The following is a 26,183-nucleotide window of genomic DNA, read 5'->3' as shown; positions in this document are numbered from 1 at the left end:
GTGTCAACTTTTGGCATTTTGCTAACTCTAAAACCCACCCTTGTGATTCAAATAAAAGCAAACCAAACTAAATCATAATTTGTTAAAATCAAATCAAAATAAAATATCTAATTTAAATGATAAGAAATTGTAATCCAAAAAAACAGGGTACCCTACTGACAAAGATAGGGGTAATTTGACCTTTTCTTTAGAAGAAACCATCCAAATTTCCATCACACATTTCAATCTTTCCAACCCTTTTTTAACACTCACATTCTTCACTCACCCCACTTCCCAACCTTCCCATTTCCCGCAATTCTCTCACTCCCACACACATTCTAGAGAGAGAAATTCTCACTTAGAGAGAGAAACCTTCAAACCATAGCTATGCCGAGAAGCAGCTTTGCCAAGGTTGACGTTGTTATCGACACTGGTAACCCTTTGTTGGACCGCACTGTTGATGGCTTCTTGAAGATTGGCACTGTAATTTTTTTATTGTTTTTTGGGTTGATTTCATTTTTAATTGATTACATTTTGTTTACCCTTTTGTTGGATTTCCTATGTTTTGATTTATTTTTCTGGGTTTTTGATTTTTCAGGTTGCTGCTACTAGAGCTGTTGCTGAAGATGCTTATCACATTGCTAAGAAAGGTTGTCATTCTTTTTGTAATTTTTTAAGTGTTTTTAGTGATTGTGGTGAATTTTGATTTTTGACAGTTTGTGTATTAGTGGGTATTGAGTCATATGCAATTTTGTAGCACCTCAGTTCGGGTTTAGTTGTCGCATTACTACTTCAAATTACATTGTCAATGTGACATCAATTCCGGAATGATCCTCCTCCTTTTGTACTTTTAGTCTGCAATCGTATGATTAAATGATTTATGTACAATTCTTTTAGATATAACCTTTATTTGTAATATCATGGTAACATTAGTTAATGAATTTGCTAATTAACCATATTGCTAAGATTGGTTCGTACTATTTTGTTGTATGGATTTCTAGCGTTTGCTGATTTTATTTATTTTTGGGTGGTTGTGGTAATAATGACAGTTTGTGTTTAGTGTATTAATGGGGTTGTGAGAAATAGTTATCACATTGCTTGTTCAAATTATACCTTCAAGTATCAACAACTATAAATTCAGAATTAAGGGTGTAATGTATTTTATACCTGCATCCATCTGTTCTAATAATATGCAATTATGTGAAGATTGTGCTATTCCCAATATTGTAACATGCTTGGTAATGTTAAATTAAAATGTGTTCTATAACCGCTCTACTAAGAGTGGTTCTTTCTTCTATTGTGTTCTGTTATTCGGAATTTCTCACTTTTGCTGCTTTGAACTGTTTTTTGATTTGTTTTTTTTGGTGGTGATGATGATTCGAAAGTTTGTGTTTCATTTATGATTGATTCTCACTTTTGCTGCAATGAAATTTGAGTTTAGCTTAGTTTTTTACTTTGGTGATTATTGTAATCATGACAGTTTGAGTGTTTATGGGTTTTGAGAAATATGTACTACTCTGTATTTTGGGTTGATTTAATTGCATGTCATTCATCATGCATTGATATATTACTATTAATTTAGGACCAGGGATGTTATTTGTTTTAAAGTCACCTCCCTCTGCAGTAATGATCTGCAATTTTTTGATGGTTATGCAAAGATTTGAATCACACTGGGTGATGTGCTAAAAACACCTTTTCGTGTTTTTTTTTTTTTTTTTTTTTTTTTTTTTTTTTTTTTTTTTTTTTTGGCAGGAAGTCTTTCAAGCAAGGATCTTGAACATTCGGTAAGCTCAGTGCTCTTTTTTAGTTGCTTGAATACTAGAGCCCTTGATTTTGCGTCTCTATTGACATATTTTGAGCAAGATTTCCAAAAATATTAAACTAAAAAGGAAAGTATAGCTGAAAAATATGGGTAGCAACAATTTTAAATATGGATGATTTGACAATTTTGGAAAGTTGGAATCCTTGTAATTCACAAAGTGCATATTGTTATAGCTGTTCTTGGATAATGCATGCCAAAAGATCTAATAATTTGGCAGTGTAACACCATTGTTATTTTGAATGTTGTGAGAATCAAAGTTAATTATCCACTTGTAATATCCTTAAAATTCAAACTAAAATTCAACCAACTTGTATATTTGCAGCTGAAAAAGATGTGCAAAGAAGGAGCATACTGGGGTAAGTGCTATCTTTAGTTCTTTAGTACAAATATTGCAGTCATGATAATAATAAAGTGTTGGTTTTTTTGCAAACTTGACCGTTATTGTTATACTCTGCAGGAACCGTAGCTGGTGTTTATACTGGGGTGGAATATGGACTAAGAAGGGCTCGTGGAACAAATGATTGGGTAATTTCGTCCTCCAACCAACTAATAAGTTAATTATTATAAGTGCAATTTACTGATTTGATGGAGAACAGTGTGTAATATAATGCAGGACATGGATATCACATATCAATCTGTCTTTTCAAAATAAGTTGCAATATAGGGGTATTGTTTTACATTGTGTCATAGCATACAGACTTGGGATTTTTCTATTGATCTGACATAATACATATTAGGCACAACATAGACCTAAGAGACCCTGATAGTGCATGTATCAAGGATAGCTGAAACATGAAACTTCTTGTTAATCTATCCCTGCGTACTGGTAAGGTAGCTTTTTGTACCTTCTAGAACATTTCTCACTATAAAAATCATGTGTCCTAATCTAAAAAGGTTTATTGGGTATCATGGCATTCAACTTTAATTGTAGATTGGGTTGTTAAAACCTCTGGTCGGGGTTTGTAAATTTTAAGTAATACTTGTATCAACATTGCGCATTGGGCTTTGGGCTTGTAAGTTGAGGAGCTAGGTTGCTGTTATGTAATTTATGTATTGCACCAGAGGATGACAGTTTTGGAGAGATTCCCAGCTCCTCTTTTGTGTTCTCTTGTTCTGAGTTTGAAGTTATGGAATATTTCTCTCTTTATTGGCTTCATTAACGTGAGGTTTGTACATTGTCTTGTTTTCTCGACTCACCATGTCACCTCACGTGGTTATCACTTATCAGTAGTAATTGATACTCTTTGCCAACCTTCTCTTTATTTGTTCGTGGCTATGTATGTTTGTCAAACGCTTATCTGTATTAATTGATACACTTCACCATCCTTCTCTTTATTTGTTTGTGGTTACATATGTTTGTCAAAGAATTGCCAATATGGATACAATATTAACTTTTTCTTCTTTTGGGGAGTTTAAAGGAGAGGGAGAGTACCATACTTCCTGAAAACTACAATATTAGCATCCTAGACAGAGTGTGATACTTCTAAATTTCAACAGGTGTACATCCTCTCTCGGACGAAAAGGTTACAAACCATAATTAGTAGTTGTCCCCCCAACTTCTCATTAGTGAATTCAATTGTATACTAGTTTGTTGGGCATGTATTTTGTTAAATTTGGAAGGTAGGGTTGTCATCATTCTTTTTTGTGTTTGTGCTAAATGCTTTGACACGGATTAAGACTACTTCTTGCTATGATCAAATATCTTTCATTTTGATAACTGCATTACTCTTCTCTTTGGATTGAAGTACGTACTACGTAGTATGTTACTTTTTGATTTCTAATGAGTGTATTCTTGTTTTTGTTGTTGTAAACATACTCAGAAAAACGCAATGCTTGCTGGTGCTTTGACTGGAGCTTTGGCATCTGCTGTGACCAACGGTAACAAAGACAAAATCGTGACAGATGCTCTTACAGGAGGTGCAGTCGCCACTGCTGCAGAGTTTATCAACTATCTCACTTGATGAATCAAGCTACCCATATTTGTTGTGTATAGAGGGAAGAAAACATCGTGCTTCTATTCTTCCTTAGTTTTGAGGTTTTTTTTTGAATAATTGAACATTAGAACTAGCACGAACGGAGTTTGTCAATAAAATTACCTTTTATTTTCCATATTCAATGATCATGGGGCAATTCTCTCTTCTAATGACCTTATAGGCTATAACAATATATATTTACGGAGTATGAGACATGAAAGCTTAATCCTAAAGTAGCGGAAACTGCATGAAACCACCTCCTCTGAAGCATCGGGAGATTGAGTTTGCCCAATCGGGTGTGATAATCAATTGTTTGCCCAGTCTCAGTCAACCTTCCCCGATCAGATGCGTAACAAACTAGCGATAACAAATACAACACATTTTCAATAAATCATAACGTGGAAAGCTAAATGTCGCCCTCGAATCTCTAACTAACGCCCGCAAAATAAACTAAAATTACAAATTTACCCTTTTTTTATCAAAAAAATTACCCCCTCAATTTACCCCCTCTTCATACTACTATACCCACCACCACCACCACCACCTCCTCCTCTTTTAACCACCAACTCCTTACCTCCGGTTTTATGATCTACACAGCCGCCGTAATGACAAGTAAGGACAAAGGAAAGTCGGTCGCCGACGGAGAAAATGTTTTTTTTTTTATTTTTTTTTTGAATTTGCGGCAAACACCTAGATTTTTCGTACGTCCTAGGCTCAAACGCCTAGTTTTTGTGAACAACCGTGTGGTTGTATGAAAAATCTGGGCGTTTGAGGTGAAACGCCTAGTTTTTTAGAATACCCTAGGCTGAAACGCCTAGCTTTTCGAAACATCCTAGGCTATTCGAAAAAACTAGGCGTTTCAGCCTAGGGTATTCTAAAAAACTAGGCGTTTCAACCTAGGGTATTCTAAAAAACTAGGCGTTTCCTGGGTTTTGAATCTTTTTAAAAAATTTATCGCAACGTACCGATTTCATACGGTTTGACGAGCCTTCTACAAGCGTCTAAGGTTGTGTTTCTTGTATTTCGTCGTTGTCCATAAGATCTAACGAAATTGATTTTGCAAAATTTTAAAAATTTGTTTGATTTTGAAACTCACGGTGGTTTGGGTGGTTGTTCGATGAGCGTTGGTGGCTGTTGACGACTAGAGAGAATGGTAAAAAAATTTGTGTATAGTAAAAGTGTGAAATTGAGGTAAAATTAATTATTTTTTATAATCATTATTATAAGGATAAATACGTAATTTTATTTTATTTTGCGGGCGTTAGTTAGATATTTGAGGGCGATATTTAACAACCCCCATCATAACCTTCTCATGTTTAGTTGAAGATTGACTTGCAACTTTTCATTGAAAATCCCTTCACATCTACTTTCCAGCCAAATTAAATGCAAAATTAGTTAAAATGTTAAAAGTGTTTTTAGTTTTTTAGGAAAGAAAGAAGAGAATAAGTACTCTCTTGTTGGCAACCCTCATAAAAGTTATGATCATGTTTTTTCCATAAGATTATATACCTATAGGGCTAAAGACACCCCTAAACTAGATTAAACTTGGTAGTTATGCCAATGCGTGTATTGAAGTTTTGCTAATTCTTAGGCAGTTTAAAGCGTCATTGATTGGATGAAAAGCTCCTCATTTGACTACAATTGTCCGCCAAATTCATGTGAGGCCCCTTCACTACAATTGTCCGCCAAATTCATGCAGCATGCCTAAGTAAAACTCAAAATCAAACTCCACCAACGGCTATATCCTCAATGTTGCTAAATTTGAACCCTTTTTTTTTTTAATCTCAAATTCTCAACTCTGATTTATTACATTCTGTATGACTAAATCAATACACACTGTCAAGTCAAGTCATGTTAACTCAGCTACTAGCTCTAAGCCTCTAACTAAAACAATTGGACTACAAGTTGAGCATGATATCCTGCAAGACAGCAAGAGTGCCGCTGTCTTGCTGTAAAAACATGTTTATAAAACAGCAACACATCAGCCCTCTGCTGATAAAAGTTACTAATATTATAGGAACAGATATTCTCATAGTAGAATCGAATTACACTTTGGAAAGTATGCATCACCTGATGCAGGGAGTTCTTATCCTCACTGTTTGTAAAATGCTCAGGCTGCTCACCCACCCCAGCTTCTTTAACCCGCTGCAAGTTATGATTTGAGAGTTAAATTAAGAACCATGGCCAAAGCTTCTTCCAATCTTTAGGTGATCTTTCAAACTCAAACTCAGTAGACAGATAGGTCGGGGCAAGAAAAACAATAATGATTCGACTTCTGGAACAAAGACATGGAGGCATTTCTCTTTGGAACTCTGGTTTTAATGTGAATACTACAGATAAGATGCTCCACATTTAACTTGCAAATCATGGCCCCAAAAACACAAGGGAGGAAAGGACAGAACAAGCAAGCAGAGTTTGTTCAAAGAATCTAGACAGATATTCTGAATGTAAATTCAGTCCCAAATCTGCAAATCAACAGTAGATCATGTTTCTGCGCTCCCAGACCAATCATCTTGGTGAACAACATTTGCTTTCTGATTATTTTCGATAATTAGAAGTCCTTCAGAAACTCTTGCATCACATATCTCCAGCTTTGATGTAGTTTTATCTTCACCACCTAACTCAGATTCACCTTCCAAAGCACTGTTTTTGAAACTGAAGTTTGGACATAAAGTACTGTTGATAAATGAAGCAGAGGCATCAGCTTTGACATAGTGAGTTGATGGAATGCTCACTGTATCATTATTTGCGGGATAATAACAAGGAATTCCGAGTTCAGCTTGTATTCTTTCACTTAGCTTTGCCATTTTAGGCTTTTCACCATGAACAAGGATCACATGCTTTGGTGACAGAAACTTCATAAGATCCATTATTCCTTTACTGTCCGTGTGAGCACTATTTGCCAATTGATGAATCTATAATTGCATAAAAATTTGATCAGAGAAGAATTCTTCTTTCTAATGAGAAAGGTAAGTAAGAAAGTAACAGACTAACAGCTAAGTAACAGTTAAACAAGAGAATGCAATACAGAAGAGGAAGGCATAATAAGTTCCAAACAAAGACAGTTATTGTTAGACAGGGGCATTGCAAGGTTGATAAGCTCAAGAAATGTAATTGCTTTGCAGAAACAACATTGCAATTTGCAAGAAGTTCAAGGAAGTAAATTGACCGTTCATAGTAAACAAGTTCAAGATAGTACAATATCCAAGCCAAGTAGCTTCACATATCAACAATGAAAGCGACCACTGAGGACTAGAGCATTGATTTATGCCTCATATACTTCATTCCACATAAGTTTTAACAGTTATCATGGTACACAGTTTTAGATGATACAAGTGACTTGTAATTTATTGGAAAAGTAGATAGTATGGTATTATTACATGGGTCCATTGTATCCCTCCTCTCCTCAAAATTGTGCATTCCTTGATTTCTCCAACACCCCCCCCCCCCCCCCCCAAGCCACTGCACATTGCGTTAAAAAAGAACGGAAGAAGTATTAATCAACCACATATATTGAGTTATCTCCTAGAAAGCATTTAGCCTTTTTGCTATCAAGAAATACTCTGTATACTGTAGCATTTAGGGGTCACAGCAAAATTCAATCTCCATTTACTCCTGAGCAAAGTACTTAAAGCACGCCTGAGGGGTTATAAGGTGCAAGCTTGAAGGATCAAGGCCTCAAGGAATTTAAGCTGCTTGAATCACAGAGGTATCTCACTATCTTTATTCTATATTTAAATAAAAATGATATGGGGTTATGAGGCATTAGAGTGAAAATTATTCAACAAACTTCATACGATATTTTTTTCCCTGAGTTATAAATTACAAGAAATTCTTTGTAATTCATACCAGTGACCATGGTATAAAAACAAGGCCGCGACGTCTTGGTTGGGCCGTTTTGTAAAGGAAATTCAATTGACCGAACCGAGATTGTCCGCATCAACAAGGGGTATTAAAAAAACCCCGCGATTTTGTCCGAATCAAACATTTCAACCCTAAATCACCCCACGTTGAAAGCTACATCTATTATTTCACACAAAAGTTACTTTCTATTCAAAGATATAGTGAAAGATTCCCCCATATCTCCCCACTAATGGCTCAAATCTTTTATTATGCCCCCATATCACCTCCATAATGGCTCTAATCCTCTACTATCTTGAAATCAAATTTGCACCGAGACAACCGTGACATGGTCCGCGATCAACGCATCATAAGCGTTCCCGCGACACCGCAACCGTTCCTGTGATCGTAACCGAAACCGCATTTTTGAACCATGCCAGTGACTGATTGTAGCTTTAACTAATGCAAGTATACAACTCACTATGCCTAGACATGCCCAGTCTTTTGCAAACCTTGACTTTAGAAGTGCTATTTTCTCAATGTGCATCAATTAAATGATGCATCTAAAGCATAAAGGAGGAGGGTTACGGTAGGCCAGTGACAGCCAGTATAAAACTTCGTCACATCCAATGACATGAGCCAAACAGATATTTTCGTGGGGGCGTTCCCTACTCAGCGACGCGCTGCACTTCCTAGACCCGGGTGTAGTGATAAGTATGCAAGGGTTGCTAGGTCGTCGCCCAGAAGCGACGCGCCACATTGCCCGAGTGTGGTGTCAAATGAGCAAGGGCGTGCCATTGGGGCGTTCCCTACTGAGCGACGCGCTGCACTTCCCAGACCCGGGTGCAGTGATAAGTATGCAAGGGTTGCTAGGTCGTCGCCCAGAAGCGACGCGCCACATTGCCCGAGTGTGGTGTCAAATGAGCAAGGGCCTGGAGTTGGGACCAGGAGGGAGCGTGGGAGAAAGGAATTTAGTTTGCGGATTGGTTCTTGGAATGTGGGGTCTCTTACGGGAAAATCAGCAGAAGTGGTAGAAGTAATGAAGAGACGACGCGTGAACATCATGTGCCTCCAAGAGACAAGATGGACAGGAGAAGGAGTTCGAGGCTTGGTTTTGGGGTATAAGGTATGGTATGTTGGGCAAGAAACGAGCCACAGGACAAGGAATGGTGGAGCTAGGAACGGAGTTGGTGTGGTTCTCGATGAGAGGTTGGCAAAAGAGGTGATCGAGGTCTATCGGAAGAACGATAGGTTGATAAGGCTGAAGTTGCTATGTGGCAAGGAGATTGTGAATGTTATCAGTGCTTATGCTCCCCAAGTGGGTTTAGATGCGGAAGAGAAACGACAATTTTGGGAGGATCTAGACGAGGTGGTACAGGGTGTCCACCACTCAGAGAAGTTATATATTGGAGGGGATCTAAATGGGCACGTTGGGGCGAGCCGAGAGGGCTATGGGAGTGTCCATGGAGGCTTTGGGTATGGGCAGAGGGACGCCGGTGGTGAAGCTATTATGGATTTTGCCCAATCATATGATTTAATTTTGGCTAATACTTGGTTTAAGAAGAGGGATTCACACTTGATAACTTTTCGGAGTGGAGCAAATGCAACTCAAATAGACTTCCTGCTCACAAGAAGCATAGATAGACAAAGTTGCCTAAACTGTAAGGTTATCCCAGGGGAAAGTGTGGTCACCCAACACCGGCTATTGGTAATGACTATTCGTCTGAAAGAGAAGGCGAAGAAAAAAGTTAGACAAGAAGAACCGAGGATAAGATGGTGGACCCTAAGGGATGCAAAGGCTAAGGTTTTTACAGAAAAGGTAATTGAAGAAGCGGATTGGGATGGAGAGGTGGATCCGGACATGACTTGGTTACGAATGAAGAACTGTTTCCTAAGAGTGGCCAAAGAGGTCTTAGGGGAAGTAAGGGGAAGAACTTCGATACAGAGAGATACTTCGTGGTGGAATGAAGAGGTGAAAGCAGTAATTAAGCAAAAAAGGGAATGCTATCAAGCCTTAGGAAAATGTAGGAGTGATGAAACCTTTGCAGCGTATAAGGAGGCTAAGAGTAAGGCAAAGGCAGCTGTTCGTCAAGCGAAAGAAAAGGCATATCAGGAGGTTTATGAAAAACTTGATTCCAAGGAGGGAGAAAGGATCATTTATAAGATGGCAAAGAGAAGACAAGAGGCAAGGAAGGATATTGGCATGGTGAAGTGTGTCAAAGATAAGAACCAAATGGTCCTAGTGCAAGAGGAGGACATCAAGGACAGGTGGAAGGGGTACTTCGATGAATTATTTAATGGAAGTAATGGAGTTGTGATAGGAGATACCTCTGTGAGTGATGAAGAAATCAACATGGAGTATGTGCGAAGGATTAGGAGAGTAGAGGTGGAGATTGCACTGAGGAAGTTGAAACCTAAGAAGGCGGTTGGCCCTGATGGGGTACCGATAGAGGTGTGGAGGTGTTTGGGTAAGATTGGTATTGATTGGTTAACAAACCTTTTCAACAAGATATGGACGGCTACAAGGATCCCACAAGATTGGAGGAAGAGCACCTTGGTCCCGGTTTATAAAAACAAAGGAGACGCTCAAGATTGTTCTAACTACCGAGGAATTAAGCTTATGAGCCACACTATGAAGCTGTGGGAAAGGGTGATTGAACAAAGGTTGAGGGCATACACAAGCATTTCAGATAACCAATTTGGTTTTATGTCTGGGAGATCTACTATGGAGGCAATCCATTTGATAAGACAAATGATGGAGTTTTATAGGGTAAAGAAGAAAGATCTTCATATGGTCTTTATTGATTTAGAGAAGGCATATGACAAGGTGCCAAGAGAGATACTTTGGTGGGCAATGTTGAAGAAAGGTATCCCACGAAGGTATGTAGACCTAGTTACGGATATGTATCGGGATGTGTCAACAAATGTGAGAACATGCGGAGGGTTGACAAAAGATTTCCCTATTACAATCGGATTGCATCAAGGGTCTGCATTAAGCCCTTTTCTTTTTGCAACGGTTCTAGATGAATTAACTAGACCATTTCAAGATGAGGTTCCATGGTGTATGTTGTTCGCGGATGATATCGTTTTGGTGGATGAGACTAAGGACGGGGTTAATGTTAAGTTGGAGCAATGGAGGCAAAGGTTGGAATCTAGAGGGTTTAAGCTAAGTCGGAGTAAGACTGAATATTTGGTATGTCGTTTTGGCACTCAGAGGGGGACAAGCAATGAAGTGGTGAGTTTGGATGGAAAGGATTTGACCATGAGTGAATGTTTTAAGTATCTTGGGTCGATCATCCAGAAGAATGGTGACATTGATCAAGACGTAACCCACAGAATTAAGTCAGGGTGGCTTAAATGGAGAGCGGCCACGGGAGTGTTATGCGACCGCAGCATTCCCCTACAGTTGAAGGGAAAATTCTACAGGACTGCCATAAGACCAGTGTTGCTCTATGGTACAGAATGTTGGGCTTCTAAGAAAGAGCATATTAAAAAGATGGAGGTTACGGAAATGCGCATGTTAAGGTGGATGTGTGGAAACACTTTAAGAGATAGAATCAGAAATGAGGTTATTCGCAAGAAAGTAGGTGTGGCAGACATTGCAGATAAATTAAGGGAAAATCGTCTGCGTTGGTTTGGACATGTAAGACGGAGACCCGTGGGTGCACCGGTGCGAAGAGTGGAAGAGTGGGATCATGGAGGGATTAAACGAGGAAGAGGGAGACCAAAAATGACTTGGTTGGAAGGAGTGAGGAAGGATATGAAGTGCATGGATTTACGTGAGGATGAAGTTTTGGATCGTAAGGGATGGAGGAGAAAGATTTATGTTGATGACTACACGGAATAATCATATTTGGTTCATGTTAGCCGACCCCACTTTTGGGATTAAGGCTTTGATTGATTGATTGATTGATTGATTGATCTAAAGCTGTAATATGGAATCATTTGAACAATAAAAGAGCAATTATGAATATATAGGTATTTTTCTTAAATCATTGTAATTTAAATGGTGTTAAAGTCATAAAGACAATAATCGATGCAGCTGAAAAAAAAAAAAGACCCAAGTTACTCCACAATCACCAAATTTGAATGAGAACAAACAAAAGGTAGACTTGAAACTGTAAGAAAAAGTTGCGCGATAACCTCACACCGCACGTCAATCTGAGTATTGGAGTCCAAATAAATTTTTGTAGGTATTTTAGACATCAAGACTTTATGCCCTATAGTTCCTGATACACACTTCCTGAATCAAATACAGCAAAAACGTCATTAAAGTTCAACAAAAGTGTATAGCATATTAATAAAAATGCCAAGGCTCCAAAAAAATATCCAACGTAGTTTTTAAGCCATCTTGTCTATTTAAAGTCACTTCATGCAAATTCCCTCTTCCATATTGACAAAACTTGAGGGAATCAACTGACTAACCTATTATTTTAAGCAGAAAGTGCAACATCTATGCTAGTTCTAGAAAGAGTAGAAATATAAACCTACATACCTAGAAAACTAAGAAAGTAGATAGGAAAAAACAACTTAAAAATCCCTGACACCAATTAAAAAAGAAAAACAGCTAACTTGCTTACCAATTAACTATAAGAAACCTAACTTTCGTCTGTGCTTTATAATTATAGTATCCACGTTGATCCTCCCAATGCTAATGTTTAATCTTAAGAGGGATATTAACTTTTAAGATGATATTTGCCACAACTCAATTGCTTGTGGGTGGTTCTACTAATCATCCTAGAAGTAGGACAAAGCAGAGTGAGACAGAATGTTCCTGGTCTTAGATGGACAATTTGTGATGAGCACATCTCGATTTCTGACTTAGCCTAGGAAATTTTATATTTATTTATTAGTAGAGGTAGAGGGCTCCTAGACTAATGGAATCACGGAAGAGACAATATAAGGGAAAGTAGAAGCAGAGGAGCAAAATATGGAAAATGCAAGCAAAAATAAAGTCCTTCAATTACCAGGAATCAGATTAAGGTAGCTCAGACATGGTAAAAACGATTATATACATAGATTAGCACAGCATAGAGATAACCACACAAGCATGGCATAGTTTCACATGAAGTATCTCATACGTAATACTGTAACACATTATACCTTCAAATATAGAAATGAAGAGAGATAGTACCCGGGCAAAGTAACAAGGTTATTTTCTGAAGTTGCCCACTCCTTGAAAACATCAAGTGAAAATCCACTATTTAACATCCCGGGCGTTGCAAAGAGAACACAAGGACCAGGAGCATGTATCAGAGAACGATTAAAACTGGATACTGCAACAAAAAAAAAAAATAATAATAATAATAAAATAAAATTATTTCCTCAGTAATAACATGAAAGAGAGTTTGTTTGACAGTGACCAATTTTACTATTGATTATCGATTTCGTTAAACTAAAGTTCACGACTAATTTAACTTAAAAATTGCAAGCAAACACTACGTCATGTTAATTTGAATCTTTGATCGGCATATTTAATGCCATACCTGTGCCAAGGAAAAACAACAAAGATAAGGAACCTGATACATAGCCTTACAGTAGAATACTTCATGCTGCTATGCGCAAAAAGTAAAGGTGAGGCCGAGAGTGAGTGCACAGAACGAAGATGCTTAATCAAGTGAAATTATTCGAATGGTATACATCGGATTGTGGCAATGGATAGAATTAAAGATAATCCCTCCTAACTTTCTCTTCACAGACTGTCATAGGGACGCAATTCTTGAAGTAACATTCATATGAATGGACTTAAAAGGAGTAATAAAAATTAGTGGAGGTCAGACCAAATTTTGGGTTTTGGGCCCCTATCAATTCATATTACGTTGGCAGTTTAATATAATCTTGAAAGAAGCTCATTTCACAGAATTTAACGTTGTATCCAAGCATTTGTTTTCAAATTTTATGGCAGTGTCCCAATTTTCCAAATTTGAGTTACACTTATGACCAGTGGCGGACCTAGAAATTTGACAATGGGGGGACAATTTCAATAATTCAACTAACATCAACCTATTTAAAAAAAAAAAAAAAAAAAATGGGTACACAATACAAGTAATTTGGGTTTGGTTGGGAAATAGGAATAAGGGAGTAGTCGAGTGGTATGGTTGAAATAAAACACCCAAAAAAAAAAGGAATTATGTTACAAGGGGGATTCGAATGCCATATTATCTTGTGATGTTAATTTCTTAGCAAACATTTGCCGAAAATGCTCGCTGTAGTCCGTGACTCGTGGCCGCGTGGGTGGTGGTTCGTGCCTCGTGGTTGGGAAATAGGAATAAGGAGTAGTCGAGTGGTTTGGTTAAAATAAAGGAATTTTTTATTTTTACCACCTCCAAAAAACAACTTAATTGTTGTTACCACCTCCACATAAAAAAAAGTTTTATTTTATCACCACATAAAAAAATGAAAATTGACTTTTACCACCAATCACCGCCAACTAACGGATTCTGTCCATAAATTCGTTAGTGGGGCCTATCATGTCCACGTGTCATCATATTATTGGGTAAAAAAAATAAATAAATTAACAAATAAAAAAAACAAAACCCAATAATATAGTGACACGTGGACATGATACGCCCCAAACGGATTTATGGACGGAATCCGTTTTGGAGATGATTGGTGGTAAAAGCCAAAATTTTTTTTTTTATACGGTCGTAAAATAAAACTTTTTTTTATGGAGGTGGTAATACCAAATTTTTCGTTTTTTTTCAGGTGGTAAAAGTCAGAATAACGTAAAATAAAACTCCCACAAAAAAAAAAAAAAAAAAAATTAAAAAAAATGATGTTACAAGGCCAAGGGGGATTCGAACCCTAATCTAGGTAAACCTAAAATTGGGCCCCTTGACATATTGTTTCTAGCCCACTACCAACTTAGCTAAGGCAAACTTCTTGTTTATTTTTACACTCAATTATATATAACTATTTTCCCAGTTTTTTTTTTTTTTTTTCCTAAATTTTTTTTTCCTCCGTTTTTTTTTTTCCGAAAGTGGGGGGACAATGGTCCCCCCTTGTTCCTTCATGGGTCCGCCCATGCTTATGACCATTTGGAAACAAAGATAAGTTTCCTTACATCCAGCCCATGTCTAGGTAACATATAAAATAGCACAAACACTTTACCTGGTTGCAAGTAACAATGCTTAAGCAACAAAGAAAGTGGGCATGATTGTCTCCAAAGAACAAAGATGCATTGGTCTGTTTTTGGCATTAAATTAAAAATTCAGCACAATCACTAGAACCAAACTACTTGACAGATTGACAGGAAAAATGAGAAGACCATATATTAAGAGATTATTTTGAATGTTGAAGAAGATATATAGACCATCAAGCAGCTACACATGAAAACTTGTCCAGTAGAATCTGCATCAATAATTGAAAATTATACACACTGGATGCATCACTAGTTTGAGATCGTCGAAGAAAAGACAGAAACAGATGCAACTACAGAAAGCATATTGACCTAAGGTTTAAATTTGTTATGTTAAAGTTAGTCTCCAGATTTACGCTCGCTTCTATGGAGCCTTGGTAGATAAATCAACCATAGATGTACCAACATCAATAAGCAATGGAATAAGAATGTAGTCTGCTTATTGTCAGAGCAAATTCTCCTTTACAAATTTTGGGGAATTTCATAAATGATGAAATAATTACACTGAAAAACTTGTACGACCTAAAATCTACGCAGTCTGCATACATCCTGTGAAAGTCTCTTTACACAAGGCTCTTTACTAAATAGAGTCTCTCACTTCCTACTAAGTAGGGAATAAGAAGAAAAAAAACAAATGACAATTAATTCAGACAAACAGCATGTGTTAATGTTAGGAAAGCAAATAGCATCAAGATTAAATATTAAAATCATATGCATGTAAAAGAGTAGAACTGCATTGACAGTTAGCAAACCAAAAAAGCACAAAAAGTTATTAAGTTTATTAATTATTTCAAATTTCTGCAGATATTTTACTTTGATTTTAAACATTTCAATGACCATACCATGTTTGAAATCAAATACATTGCGTGCAGTGCATGCCTCTTTCATCTTTTGACTAGTCCAGCTAGTAAGCATCTTGGAATATGTGTTGGCTTGGATTGTCAAACCTGAAAAAATAAAGCCAAATCAAGGTCCTGCTGATATCATTAAGAGATTAAGAGGAGTAAAGAACAGACTTATAACTTAAACGAGATAAGCATATTGCAGGTCCTCACATTTTGGTCAATAATTGAGATAACTTTCCAAACTTTGGAATGCCTCGGGTGCCTCATTTTGGATGGAAACCTCTACGGAAACCTCTAAATTTCTGACTGAAATAGCTAACGAGCATTAAAATAAATGAAATCAATGCACTACATTCTCTCTCTTCCCTTAATTAAGCAAGATAACATTTCAAAGCACAAATGCACCCTATATAAATACCAAGAGTTTATTTCGATCAACTAATGGTTTCCCTAATAGGCAATCATACATATGGATGGAAGAGTCTAGGAACCCCAGACCTAGTCAGCCCCGCCGCATTTTTTAGGGGGGAATATCTATGATCTGTCGGACTCGGGTCGAATTTACATCCAAATGTTAAAAATAGGTTAAGGTTTGGGTAGGATATTCTAATACCTAAACCCAGTCCAGATCCGAGCCATGGACCCTATCAATAATTTTAGACAATAATAAAATATAATAATATATTGATTTCCTAGGCTTCCGACTCAGAGGGGGACAAGCGATGATGTGGTGAGTTTGGATAGAAAAAACTTGACCATTTAAATATCTTGGGTCAATCATCCACAAAAATGGTGACATTGATCAAGACGTGGCCGTCAGGATAAGTTTGGGTGGCTTAAATGGAGAGCAGCCACGGGAGTGTTATGTGACCGAAGCATTCCCTTACAGTTGAAGGGGAAATTCTATAGGACTGTCACTCTTCATTTCACCTCACGTACCCGTGTCGGACCCTCGAAACTCGAACATGGATGAGACACTTGGACACTTCATTTTAGTTCAAAATCATTAAAAAATTTCAAAAAATAGCCGGGTCGGACACTTAGAGTCTTAGACACGTATCCGTGTCAGACATGGGTACCCGAGTCTTAGTAACATAGCTTCCATAAGGCAAGTGTTTCTCTATGGTACAGAATGTTAGACTTCTAAGAAGGAGCACATTAAAAAGATGGAGGTTCTGGAAATACGCATGTTAAGGAGGATGTGCGGGAACACTCTAAGAGATAGAATAAGAAATAAAGTTATTTGCAAGAAAGTGGATGTGGCGGGCATTGCAGACAAATTAAGAGAGAATCATTTGTGTTGATTTGGGCATGTGAGACGGAGACCTGTGGTGCACCAGTACAAAGAGTGGGAGCATGGAAGGGTTAAACGAGGGAGAGGGAGACCAAAAATGACTTGGTTTGAAGGAGTTAGAAAGGATATGAAGTATATGGATTTGCATGAAAGTGAGGCATTTGTCGTAAGGGATGGAGGAGGAAGATTGAAATCGATGACTATACGGAATAATCCCTTTTGGTTCATGTAACCGACCCCACTTATGGGATTAAGGCTTTGATTGATTGATTGCTTCCGCTTATGTAACAAAATGATTATTTGTGTTCATATATGTTGGGTTGACTTTTCTTATGTGTTAAATCAATTGAAACTTGATTTTAGTCATGTTGTAATAGATTTATCTAGTATCAAGATATGATGTTTTCTGTAATAAATGTGATAGTAATGATGGTCAAGTTAGTGGCCTAAAAAATCTGGGATGAAAAGCTTAAAAATTAATAATTGCTCAAGACTCATTTTATACCCTAGACCCAACAGACCCATTGGATTGAAATAGCTTGTACGGTTGTTTAGCATTGATTGTAGGTACATGGTATAACTTCACCCTCAAATAGGATATGTGCCTCAAGAAACTCAAAGAGTAAAAGATTTCAAGCAAGGAATTTTTCTAATGAAAAATTTGTGATAATGGTGTTTAAGAAGAATAAGAGATTTTAGAATCAGATAGGTGGATTGACGATTTGACCAAAGCTGTCAATGTTTCCTAGCTACACTCCTACCCCTTTACTGAGCATGGATCATTGACCCAACCTGCTTCAGTCATGCTTACTGTATAAGGGGTTATGGACACCTTGTCCTCTATAATACTGGAACTTTCATTTTCTTTACTTTAGGATAAAAGTTCCTACCGGTATTGATAACCTTACTGACATAATATTGCAACAACGCCCAAAATCGAGTAGTCTAGTGAGCTAAAGTTCTAGGCATCTTGAATACAAATTTGAGCGTAAATGTGAGTAACAAACAAACCTCCAGAAAGGTATACAGGAACCTTCAAATTCATCCGCTCCCAGTAATCTTCCAACAATATACAGAGTTCCTGAATTAAAAATTTCAATTCTCAGATATAATAAACATCTCAAGTATAACTATCACTAAAGATGCAAATCCATTAAAAAAAGGTATGTCATCTATTGGACATTGATAAATGGCTGAAAATACATGACAGATGCCTGAGCAATGTTATCAGCACATAGTCAAGTGGACTAACCAACTAAGATATCCCCTGATCTATTTAACATAAGCCAAGGCTACAGATCTGCTTCCCAAAACCAGACACAATTGCGACTATTAGGATAAAACTCTCTGCGATCAGTACATATTTGTCTCAGTTATTAGTGTTTCCTGCTCCCCCTAACAGTAAATAGAACTGCCTATACTCCAGAACAAAAGGTTTGTTTGACTGCCATCTTGCCTAAATATTAAGAGTTTAAATTCCCTTGCTATTTTCCTTGAGTGATCATAAAAAAGAATTACCGTGATTTTGATGCATTTAAGGCAATGCAACAGAAACCATAGACACCTATTATATTTCCGATAAAAGTAGTAAAAATATTTTCATTTTTAAAAAAAAAAAAAAATTCCAGCAAATTGAATGGAGAATATGTTGAGGCTCAGAGAACATATCGTTTCTAGTATACTCCAAATTAGATGGTGACATGTATGCCAGGTGTAATGGCATTTTGGGTTTATTCTTTAGACAATAAAATAAAAGGCCATAATGAAACTTAATTTCATCTAAGGTAAAACCTTTTTAATCTAAAAGATTATTAAGTATGCATGACAATATTTGGACTAACCAATGCAGAAGCGATTACTTCAAATCCACTCATTGGATTACATGAAATATACATGGGAAAGATTTGCAAAACTTTGAAACAGGCAATGGTGACAGGGAGTCCGGGAGGAGGGAGGGATACTTTTTGTTGAAGAGGAGAAAACATCAAAGAAGCTATTTGGAGATCTACAATTCTACATAGAGATAAGGAGAAAATCGCAAAGATTTTAAAAGTGTTCAATGACATTTTGGCTATGGAAGATGGTTGTGATGCTGGACTTGCCACTTCACCTCACCATACTCATGTCTACATGACTCGAACCATGTGCGGAGATGAGATATGGGTCGTACTAGGCATTGAGAAATTGGACTAAGAAATTTCTAGCTTTAGATCAAAATTTGATGTTAAGATCCACAAGAACAGTCAAGACATTGGGGGTTTTTCCCCTGCTTGTAAGAGAGACTTGGTACAATTTTAAGGCTTCAAAATTTAGGGGTGGGCAAAAAACCCGTAACCATTAACCGGTATAACTGGCTCGTTTAAACGGTTAATTTACCGAACCGTTTAAATTAAACGGTCACGGTTAACCGACCGCTAAATATATCGGTCAACGGTTACAATTACGATTACAATTTTAAGCAAACGGTTAACCATTAAAATAAATATATATGTTTTTATTTAATTTTTTACGCAAAATATATAATGATGCATTTTGAACTTCTAGGTTGCTAGTCTGTCAATATACCATGGTCTTAATTTGAAGATGCTAAGTATGTACTACATATAATATCATTAGATTGTATGTCTTGTTATGCTTTAAAAAAAAAACTTACTCATAGTAATTAAAATTTGTAATGTATTTGGTTTATCGGTGTGTACTCTTAATTGAAACATGAATTTTATTGTTTAATTTAAAATTTTAATTCAAATACAATGTAGAGTTTAAATTTATTAAACGGATAGCGGTTAACCTGTAATCGTACCGTTAAGGAACGGTTAACCGTTCTTTAATGGTACGGTTACAGTTCACATTTTTGAGTAACCGACATAACGATTAACCGTACCATTAAGGCTAAACGGTACGGTTAACCTATTGTGCCCAGCCCTCTAAATCCCTCCAGCCACCTTCTCCAGTGACATAAGCTTCTAATTTAGAGTCTATGGTGACTTTATTTTTCTGCAATCTGTCTTTCATTCTAATGGAAAACAAGCTGTCCCTTGCTTTTTTATTTATCCATTAAGAGATTACAAAATTTTTACCAATTACACGATACTGCCATTTACCATCCCCACAACCATGGTAGTTGGAATAAAAAACCGATACGCTTATCCACCATGATAGAGCTCTATAAATCAACAAAGATTGTCAAATTTCACGTGTTTAACACCCATAATCACTAAAATCATGAACGAAGGAGGGGCATGAAATTGGATACTAGGGGAAAAAACTACAAATTTAATGAAGGTTCATTATTGATTTTAAATTGAAATTTACAAAGTAGTCAATGCAGATGTATCACTAAAACGGCACCTCTATGTCAAAATAAATGACCTAAAAATAAACTATGCCACTTTAAGAATCAGAAGGTAAAGGTGTCGAAATGGCTAATGATGTCATAAAGTAGTGACAATACCTGAGTCCTCCCAACAGCAAATGTTGGGATAAGAACTTTTCCCCCTTTATCAACACATTTATGTACCTGCAACAATGGTAAGCAGATCTTAGCAGATAGTCAAATATTTCGTATTTCTCCATTGAATGTGGATTACCAAACCTCAGGACATACGGATACAAATAATAAATTTAAGCAGCTTAATGTCAAGTCATTTCCCGCCGACAGAAAACATCTATAAAGATTCTAAGTGATCAAAAGAAGGGGGCAATCAACATGGCTCTTTCTAATTAGTGTTAAGGAACTTAAAAAGTCTTAGACTTTGCAGATATATCGAAAGTAGCCAGCCTCTAATGACATACAACCGACCTAAAATTGTATACTCCATCTTTAATGGGGAAGATTACATACTTCTATTGTTAATTCAATAATTGTTATAAGAGCTAAAATAATCCTAGGTTGGATGAGGAGGGTTTGATAAGCATGAAGCCGCTTAAAGCCCTGCCCTCCTCATGGTTTCCATTCTTTCCAGCTTTCCTTCTTTCACAAAATGTGGGATATCATTGAGGATAATGTGTGTATTAATGTCAAAAGTTGCTTTACAATGAGAAATATACTGAAAGATATGTGCCAAACCCACATGTTTCATAATTTACGCAACCATGCCTGGAAACAATTAAACACTCAAGACAGAGTAGTCTTTGTGGCACAATCTACAAACTTGGCAGATAAATCCTAGTCCAAAGATAAAATCACTTCCTCCAACCTTTTATCTCAAAATGATCAAACAGCTTCATTAAGAGAAGGGATCTGAACATTAATCTTGTAGCTTGTAATTGTCATTGAGGTGTTACATTCCATGTCTCCATGAAAAAGAAGAAAAGAAATACTAGCCGGTTTGCTCTATAATTCAATCTTGAAAAAACTCGACGGAATTCCATTAGGCAGTGCCTTTTTTCATAATAATCTAGATAAAATCAGTTAATTCAATCATGGACAATCGCTAAAGCATGATCCTTTGTTTGTTACTAGTAGGAAAACAAACCCTTTTGAGCACTTAAGAGGCCTTGCCATGGTGACTTTGTGTCCCAATATTTAATTAAAGCCCCTAACTCACGTAAAAGAAGAAAAAGGAGGACCCTTTCTTGGTAAGTAGGAAAAATGTTCTAGAATTCTTATTTCCCATCTCTTGTTATTGATGATTTACTTATCTTTGAAGTTTGAAAGAGTAGATGTAGACACTAGACAGTGCCTTCACCATTAAAGAGTTGTCAATCTCTTTCATGAAATTTCAACCAAAAGCTGTATAAGGGAAAAATTTTGTTCAAGGAAATCTCTTGATGATGAATTTGCTATGTTCAAGAACAAACACAACCTTTTCAAAGAACTTAGATTGCACCTAGGTATGCCCATCTCCCAAAAAGGATCCACAAGAACTAAAGCTCAATTTGTTGTAGTCAAAGTTACCTCCTAGCTGCTTTGGAAAACAAATTTCCTCTCCAAAGCAGGTAGCTTGGGCCTAATTAATTTAACACTTTCCATCATCCCACCCAACTATATGCAAAAATCTTTTCACAAAATGCAACTCTAAAGGAACTTGGTAAAATTAGCAACAACTTTCCATGGGGGCAGGAAAGTATGAGGATTCATCTTGTTTTAAGGGAGACAACTTTCGTACCAAAACATAAAGGAGGCAGACATCCATGATCAAGGCTTATATGCCTAGGTTTGGATAAAAGGTATCAAGGGTTAATAATCTAGGGCGAGAATGCACTATCTCCAAGTATGTTCATCATATCACAATATTTCTTCTATGGATCTTCAATTTGGAATATTTGGGTAAGGACTAGGATTTTCTTTCTGCTAAAAACACTAGAAATCTTATCCTTCAAAGATTCTGCAACAGGGGCGATGACATACTACTATCTCCCTTTGTTGACGAAGCCCGCCCCGATTTGAGAGGTATCAATAAAGGGCTTTGTACCGATGGAGCTCCAGCATGCTCTTATTAAGATCTTGCACCATTTCTCAGAACTCCAATGAAGTATTAAATTTGGAAAAAAGATTTCTGCTCTGATGTCCCAGTCACTTTAGAGCAACTACAATGGTTGGCTAATTTATTTAATAGCTTGGCATGCCACATCATCTTCTTAAGCTACAACAATTCAAGCTATTTGTTGCTCTAATGGTTAAGCTAGTTGTAAATTAATTTATTTTTAAATTAATAATATTTTTTATCTAATAAATATTTGCCAAGCTAATTAGCTCTACAAAGCTAATTTGCTTGCCAAAGCTAATCAACAAGATGTGCAACAATGGTGTAGCTACTTAGGGGTGTTCAAAAAAACCCGACCCGATTGTCCCGCCCCGATTTCCCGATGACCCGGTAAATACCCGATGGGAAATTTGGGGAAAAGTTCTGTTATGCGGCCCATGTCCCGACCCGGGAAAATTGTCTCTTATCCGGGTCGGGACATGGGCCGCATATTTTAATTACCGGGTACCCGTCTACCCGGATTTAAATTAATTTTTTTTTTAAAAAAAAAAAACCCTCCCTCAAAATAAGCCCAGCCCACTTAGAGTTTACTAGTTTAGTTCAGTTAGGAAACTTAGGGTTCTCCATCTCTCTCTTCCTGAAGTTTTCACGCCACTTCATTCATTGAGTTCTCTCTGACTCTCTCTCTTCCTACCTTCTTCTTCCTTGAATTTCTTCACCTTCATCTCCCTCTCTCTCTCTCCTCCCCCCTATCTTTCTCCGCCTCTCTCTCGAAGCAACAACAACTGCAACAACAACAAAACACCGAAGGCTTATGATTGAAGCAACAACGACTACAACAACAACAACACCAAAGGCCTCTCTTTCTCCACCCCTATTCATGCTTAGATCTACAAGAAGATTACAAGTTTCCAATAAACATAATGGAGTATGTTTGTTAATTAATTAGGGATGAATATGTATACCCATGTTATTGTGGGTTTTAGTGTTTTGCAATTTAATTAGCACTAAATTAATTTTTATTGTGTTTGGATTAGTATATTCAATCTTGATTTGATATTAATAACGTGAAATTACTCTTTTTATTGGGTTTTTGTTGGGGTTGTATAACTTGTTCAACGTTCATATTATATTATACTGATAAGAAAGTTGTTTTATTGTTTGCTTTTTTTTAATTATTTTATATATTGTTGTTTTTTTTTTTTACAAGAAATACTATTGTTAGTGTTGTATAATTATATGAGATATTTTATACTAGTATATACGGAGTATATAAGAGAAATAAACATTGGTTTTCAGAAAGAAAAATAAACCTTTTTCAAAAAGAAAAATAAAAAGAGATCTGGGTACCCCATGTCCCGACCCGAATATCTCGGGTACCCGGAACCCGGGTACCCGAGATATTCGGGTCGGGACATGGGACAAATTAACAAGTACTCGAAACTCCGGGTACCCGGGTTTTCGGGTACCCGGATTTGAACACCCCTATAGCTACTAGCTTAAGATTTTTAATATTTGCAAGCTAGTCCCTTTTCCCAACCATTGGAGTTGCTCTAGGTTTGTATTGAATAAGTAGGTAATTTTGTATACAAGGTAAGAAATAAAGTAAGAAGAGCTTATGGGATTGAGTTAACTATAAATAAACTGGGGTAATCTTTTAGAGTGAAACATGAGTTATATTCACAATACTATGCCTCACACAAGTTTCTTGAAATCTTTGAAAGAAAAAAGAATTGAAAGGGACTGGCATTACCATGTTTGAGAATAGAGCAAATGTACTTACAGCTTTGAGAAATTCTCTTTCATGAGCAAATTTAGAACCACGTATTGTTGTAGCATAAGTTGACCTGTTACAAAAAAATAATATTGTGTTACCTCCCTCAAATCAAACTACTTTCATTAGATTTAACAGCAAGAGAAATCTTTGTGCTATAATCAGATAAGACATGCATAACAAACAAACAGAAACAAATGCACAAGACTTCTACTAACAGACCTAATACCCACTATATCATATGTATGCTTCCGGATCAACCACCAGCACCAATCAGCCCCAATAAAATGATCCCAATACTCCACTTTTTCCTCCTTTCTTAACAACCCACCCCATCCCCCCACAATTTGACCTTCAATTCCTGACAAAACCCCCAAATGCCCGCCACCAACTGCCACCTCAACTTACCACCACCTAACTATAATGCCAACCAACACTTGTCCAAACAAAAAGCATCCACAACCACACTATGACCACTGTGGAAGAGACAAAGGAAGAGGAAGAGATAGAGCAAATAAGAGGACTATCTAGTCTTATGAACTTACTTTTAATTGTATCACTCCCTAGTATTATGAACTTACTTTTCTAAAAAAGCAAATAGTCTTATGAACTTACTTTTCTTTTGCCACAAAAAAAATGCTTGGGTAAGGTTTTTGGGGTCATTATAGCAATATAGCCCTTAAGGGTCCAAATTGATCTCGAAATTGGCAACAAAAAAAAAAAAAAAAAAAAAAAAATGTAAATGTCTTATTTAGAGTGTCCAATAATGTAGTTGATAACAAAAGGTAGCGGTTACTATTATTTCTTTATGAGGGCATGATAGTCATTAAGATGCATTACGAAATCAGAAATATATCATGGAATTCAACCTTGTCCTTTTTTGTAATCCCCCGTATTTTTTTAAAAATATTTTATAAATAAAATTTTATTTTATTTATAATATTTATTTTTTCTATTTTCCGAAATTTAATTTCAAAAGTTTCAAATTATTAATCTAGGTCGAAAATTATTTGAACAAATTATTTTATGCACCTTTATTCTACAATTTATGTCCAATTAAACAAGCCTAACTCATTTGTTTACTTAATTGACCCATTATTTTTATGAGGCCCAATCTTCCTATTTACCCTACAATTCTCTCTTATAAATACCCCATGAAATCATGAATCCCCAAAAATTTCCCACACAAAAAGGTTAGTCTTATTTTCTCCTTTGTTTTATTAATTTGTGTAATTATAGTTATTGATTTATGGGTTTTAATTTTATTGTTTGAAAGTAATTTAATTAGTATCAAGCTGTATTTTGATGATTAAACTTTATAATTTCAGATTTTATAAATGTCATAATTTTCAGATTTTGTGAATTTTATAACCTAGGGTTCTTAATTATTGAAAATCATGATTTTAAGGTTTTTATGAATAATTGATTTAGGGCTTTTATAGTAATGATGTTTTGAAATTTTGGTGATTATAACTACTGATTATTTTAACTTAATTCCATATTATTTTGATCACGTAAATTCGTGTTTTAATTTTTAGATTTCCGTTCATTAATATTAATCCCGTTTTAATCTCGATCAGGTTCTGAACTCATCCGATTTTGATAAAAAAAAAAAAAAGTAGTGTTTTCCATGTGGAAACAACGTTTTAAGAAAGACTCACCACCTTTGGTTGTGAGCACCACCCTCTCGTGGCCAAATTCAGCCTCTAAATATGATTTTCGGGCAGTTTTTGACTTTAACGATTTTTTTTTATACTTAAAATATTATCCTTGAGTTTGATTAATAAAATTAAGGAAGTTTTAAGTGCTGGAAATAGTTTCTAAGTATTACTTTTGATGTTTTATAAAGAGGGTTTAATCACCCATTAAAAAGGGAGATTATTAGGGGTTTTAAAATAATTTTAAGACTTTTATTAAACTTTAAACTTGCTGTAATTTCATGTATAAAAGTGTATTTTAAGGTTTTTATGAAGAAAATTTAAAGAACTATATATAAGCCTTTAATTTTAACTAAAGGGAAGGTTTTAAAGTGATGTTTGATTTGGATTTTGAAGGTTTTAAAGTAAGTTAGTATTGCTATAAATTTGAT

The 26,183-nt window shown here is 36.2% G+C and overlaps 2 protein-coding genes across 3 annotated transcripts in view; one reads left to right on the top strand and one right to left on the bottom strand.

Annotated features, from left to right (window-relative positions):
* The first annotated feature begins 233 nt into the window (after positions 1–233).
* On the top strand, positions 234–3,917 carry LOC145596162 (outer envelope pore protein 16, chloroplastic-like). Its single transcript, XM_081652587.1, has 6 exons — positions 234–462; positions 578–629; positions 1,732–1,763; positions 2,124–2,157; positions 2,259–2,326; positions 3,622–3,917. The coding sequence occupies exons 1-6, from the start codon at positions 367–369 to the stop codon at positions 3,760–3,762; spliced, it is 423 nt and encodes a 140-aa protein (XP_081508713.1). The 5' UTR covers positions 234–366; the 3' UTR covers positions 3,763–3,917.
* A 1,643-nt stretch (positions 3,918–5,560) lies between these two features.
* The window catches only part of LOC145583147 (cleavage and polyadenylation specificity factor subunit 3-II-like), a 28,928-nt gene continuing 8,305 nt past the window's right edge, over positions 5,561–26,183 (bottom strand). For both annotated transcript variants that reach the window (XM_081640313.1, XM_081640322.1), the window contains 7 exons: positions 24,104–24,167; positions 20,346–20,411; positions 17,903–17,972; positions 15,595–15,699; positions 12,749–12,890; positions 11,758–11,857; positions 5,561–6,689 (listed from right to left, as the gene is read on the bottom strand). In XM_081640313.1, coding sequence (XP_081496439.1) covers positions 6,258–6,689; positions 11,758–11,857; positions 12,749–12,890; positions 15,595–15,699; positions 17,903–17,972; positions 20,346–20,411; positions 24,104–24,167 — 979 coding nt within the window. In that variant the 3' untranslated portion in view covers positions 5,561–6,257. The remainder of the gene's footprint in view (positions 6,690–11,757; positions 11,858–12,748; positions 12,891–15,594; positions 15,700–17,902; positions 17,973–20,345; positions 20,412–24,103; positions 24,168–26,183) is intronic.

The sequence above is a fragment of the Chenopodium album genome, chromosome 2 (assembly GCF_948465745.1).
Source record: "Chenopodium album chromosome 2, dcCheAlbu1.1, whole genome shotgun sequence".
Classification (NCBI taxonomy): Eukaryota; Viridiplantae; Streptophyta; class Magnoliopsida; order Caryophyllales; family Amaranthaceae; genus Chenopodium; species Chenopodium album.
The sequence above is the reverse complement of the archived record's forward strand: the minus strand, read 5'-3'. Positions and strand labels throughout refer to the sequence as shown.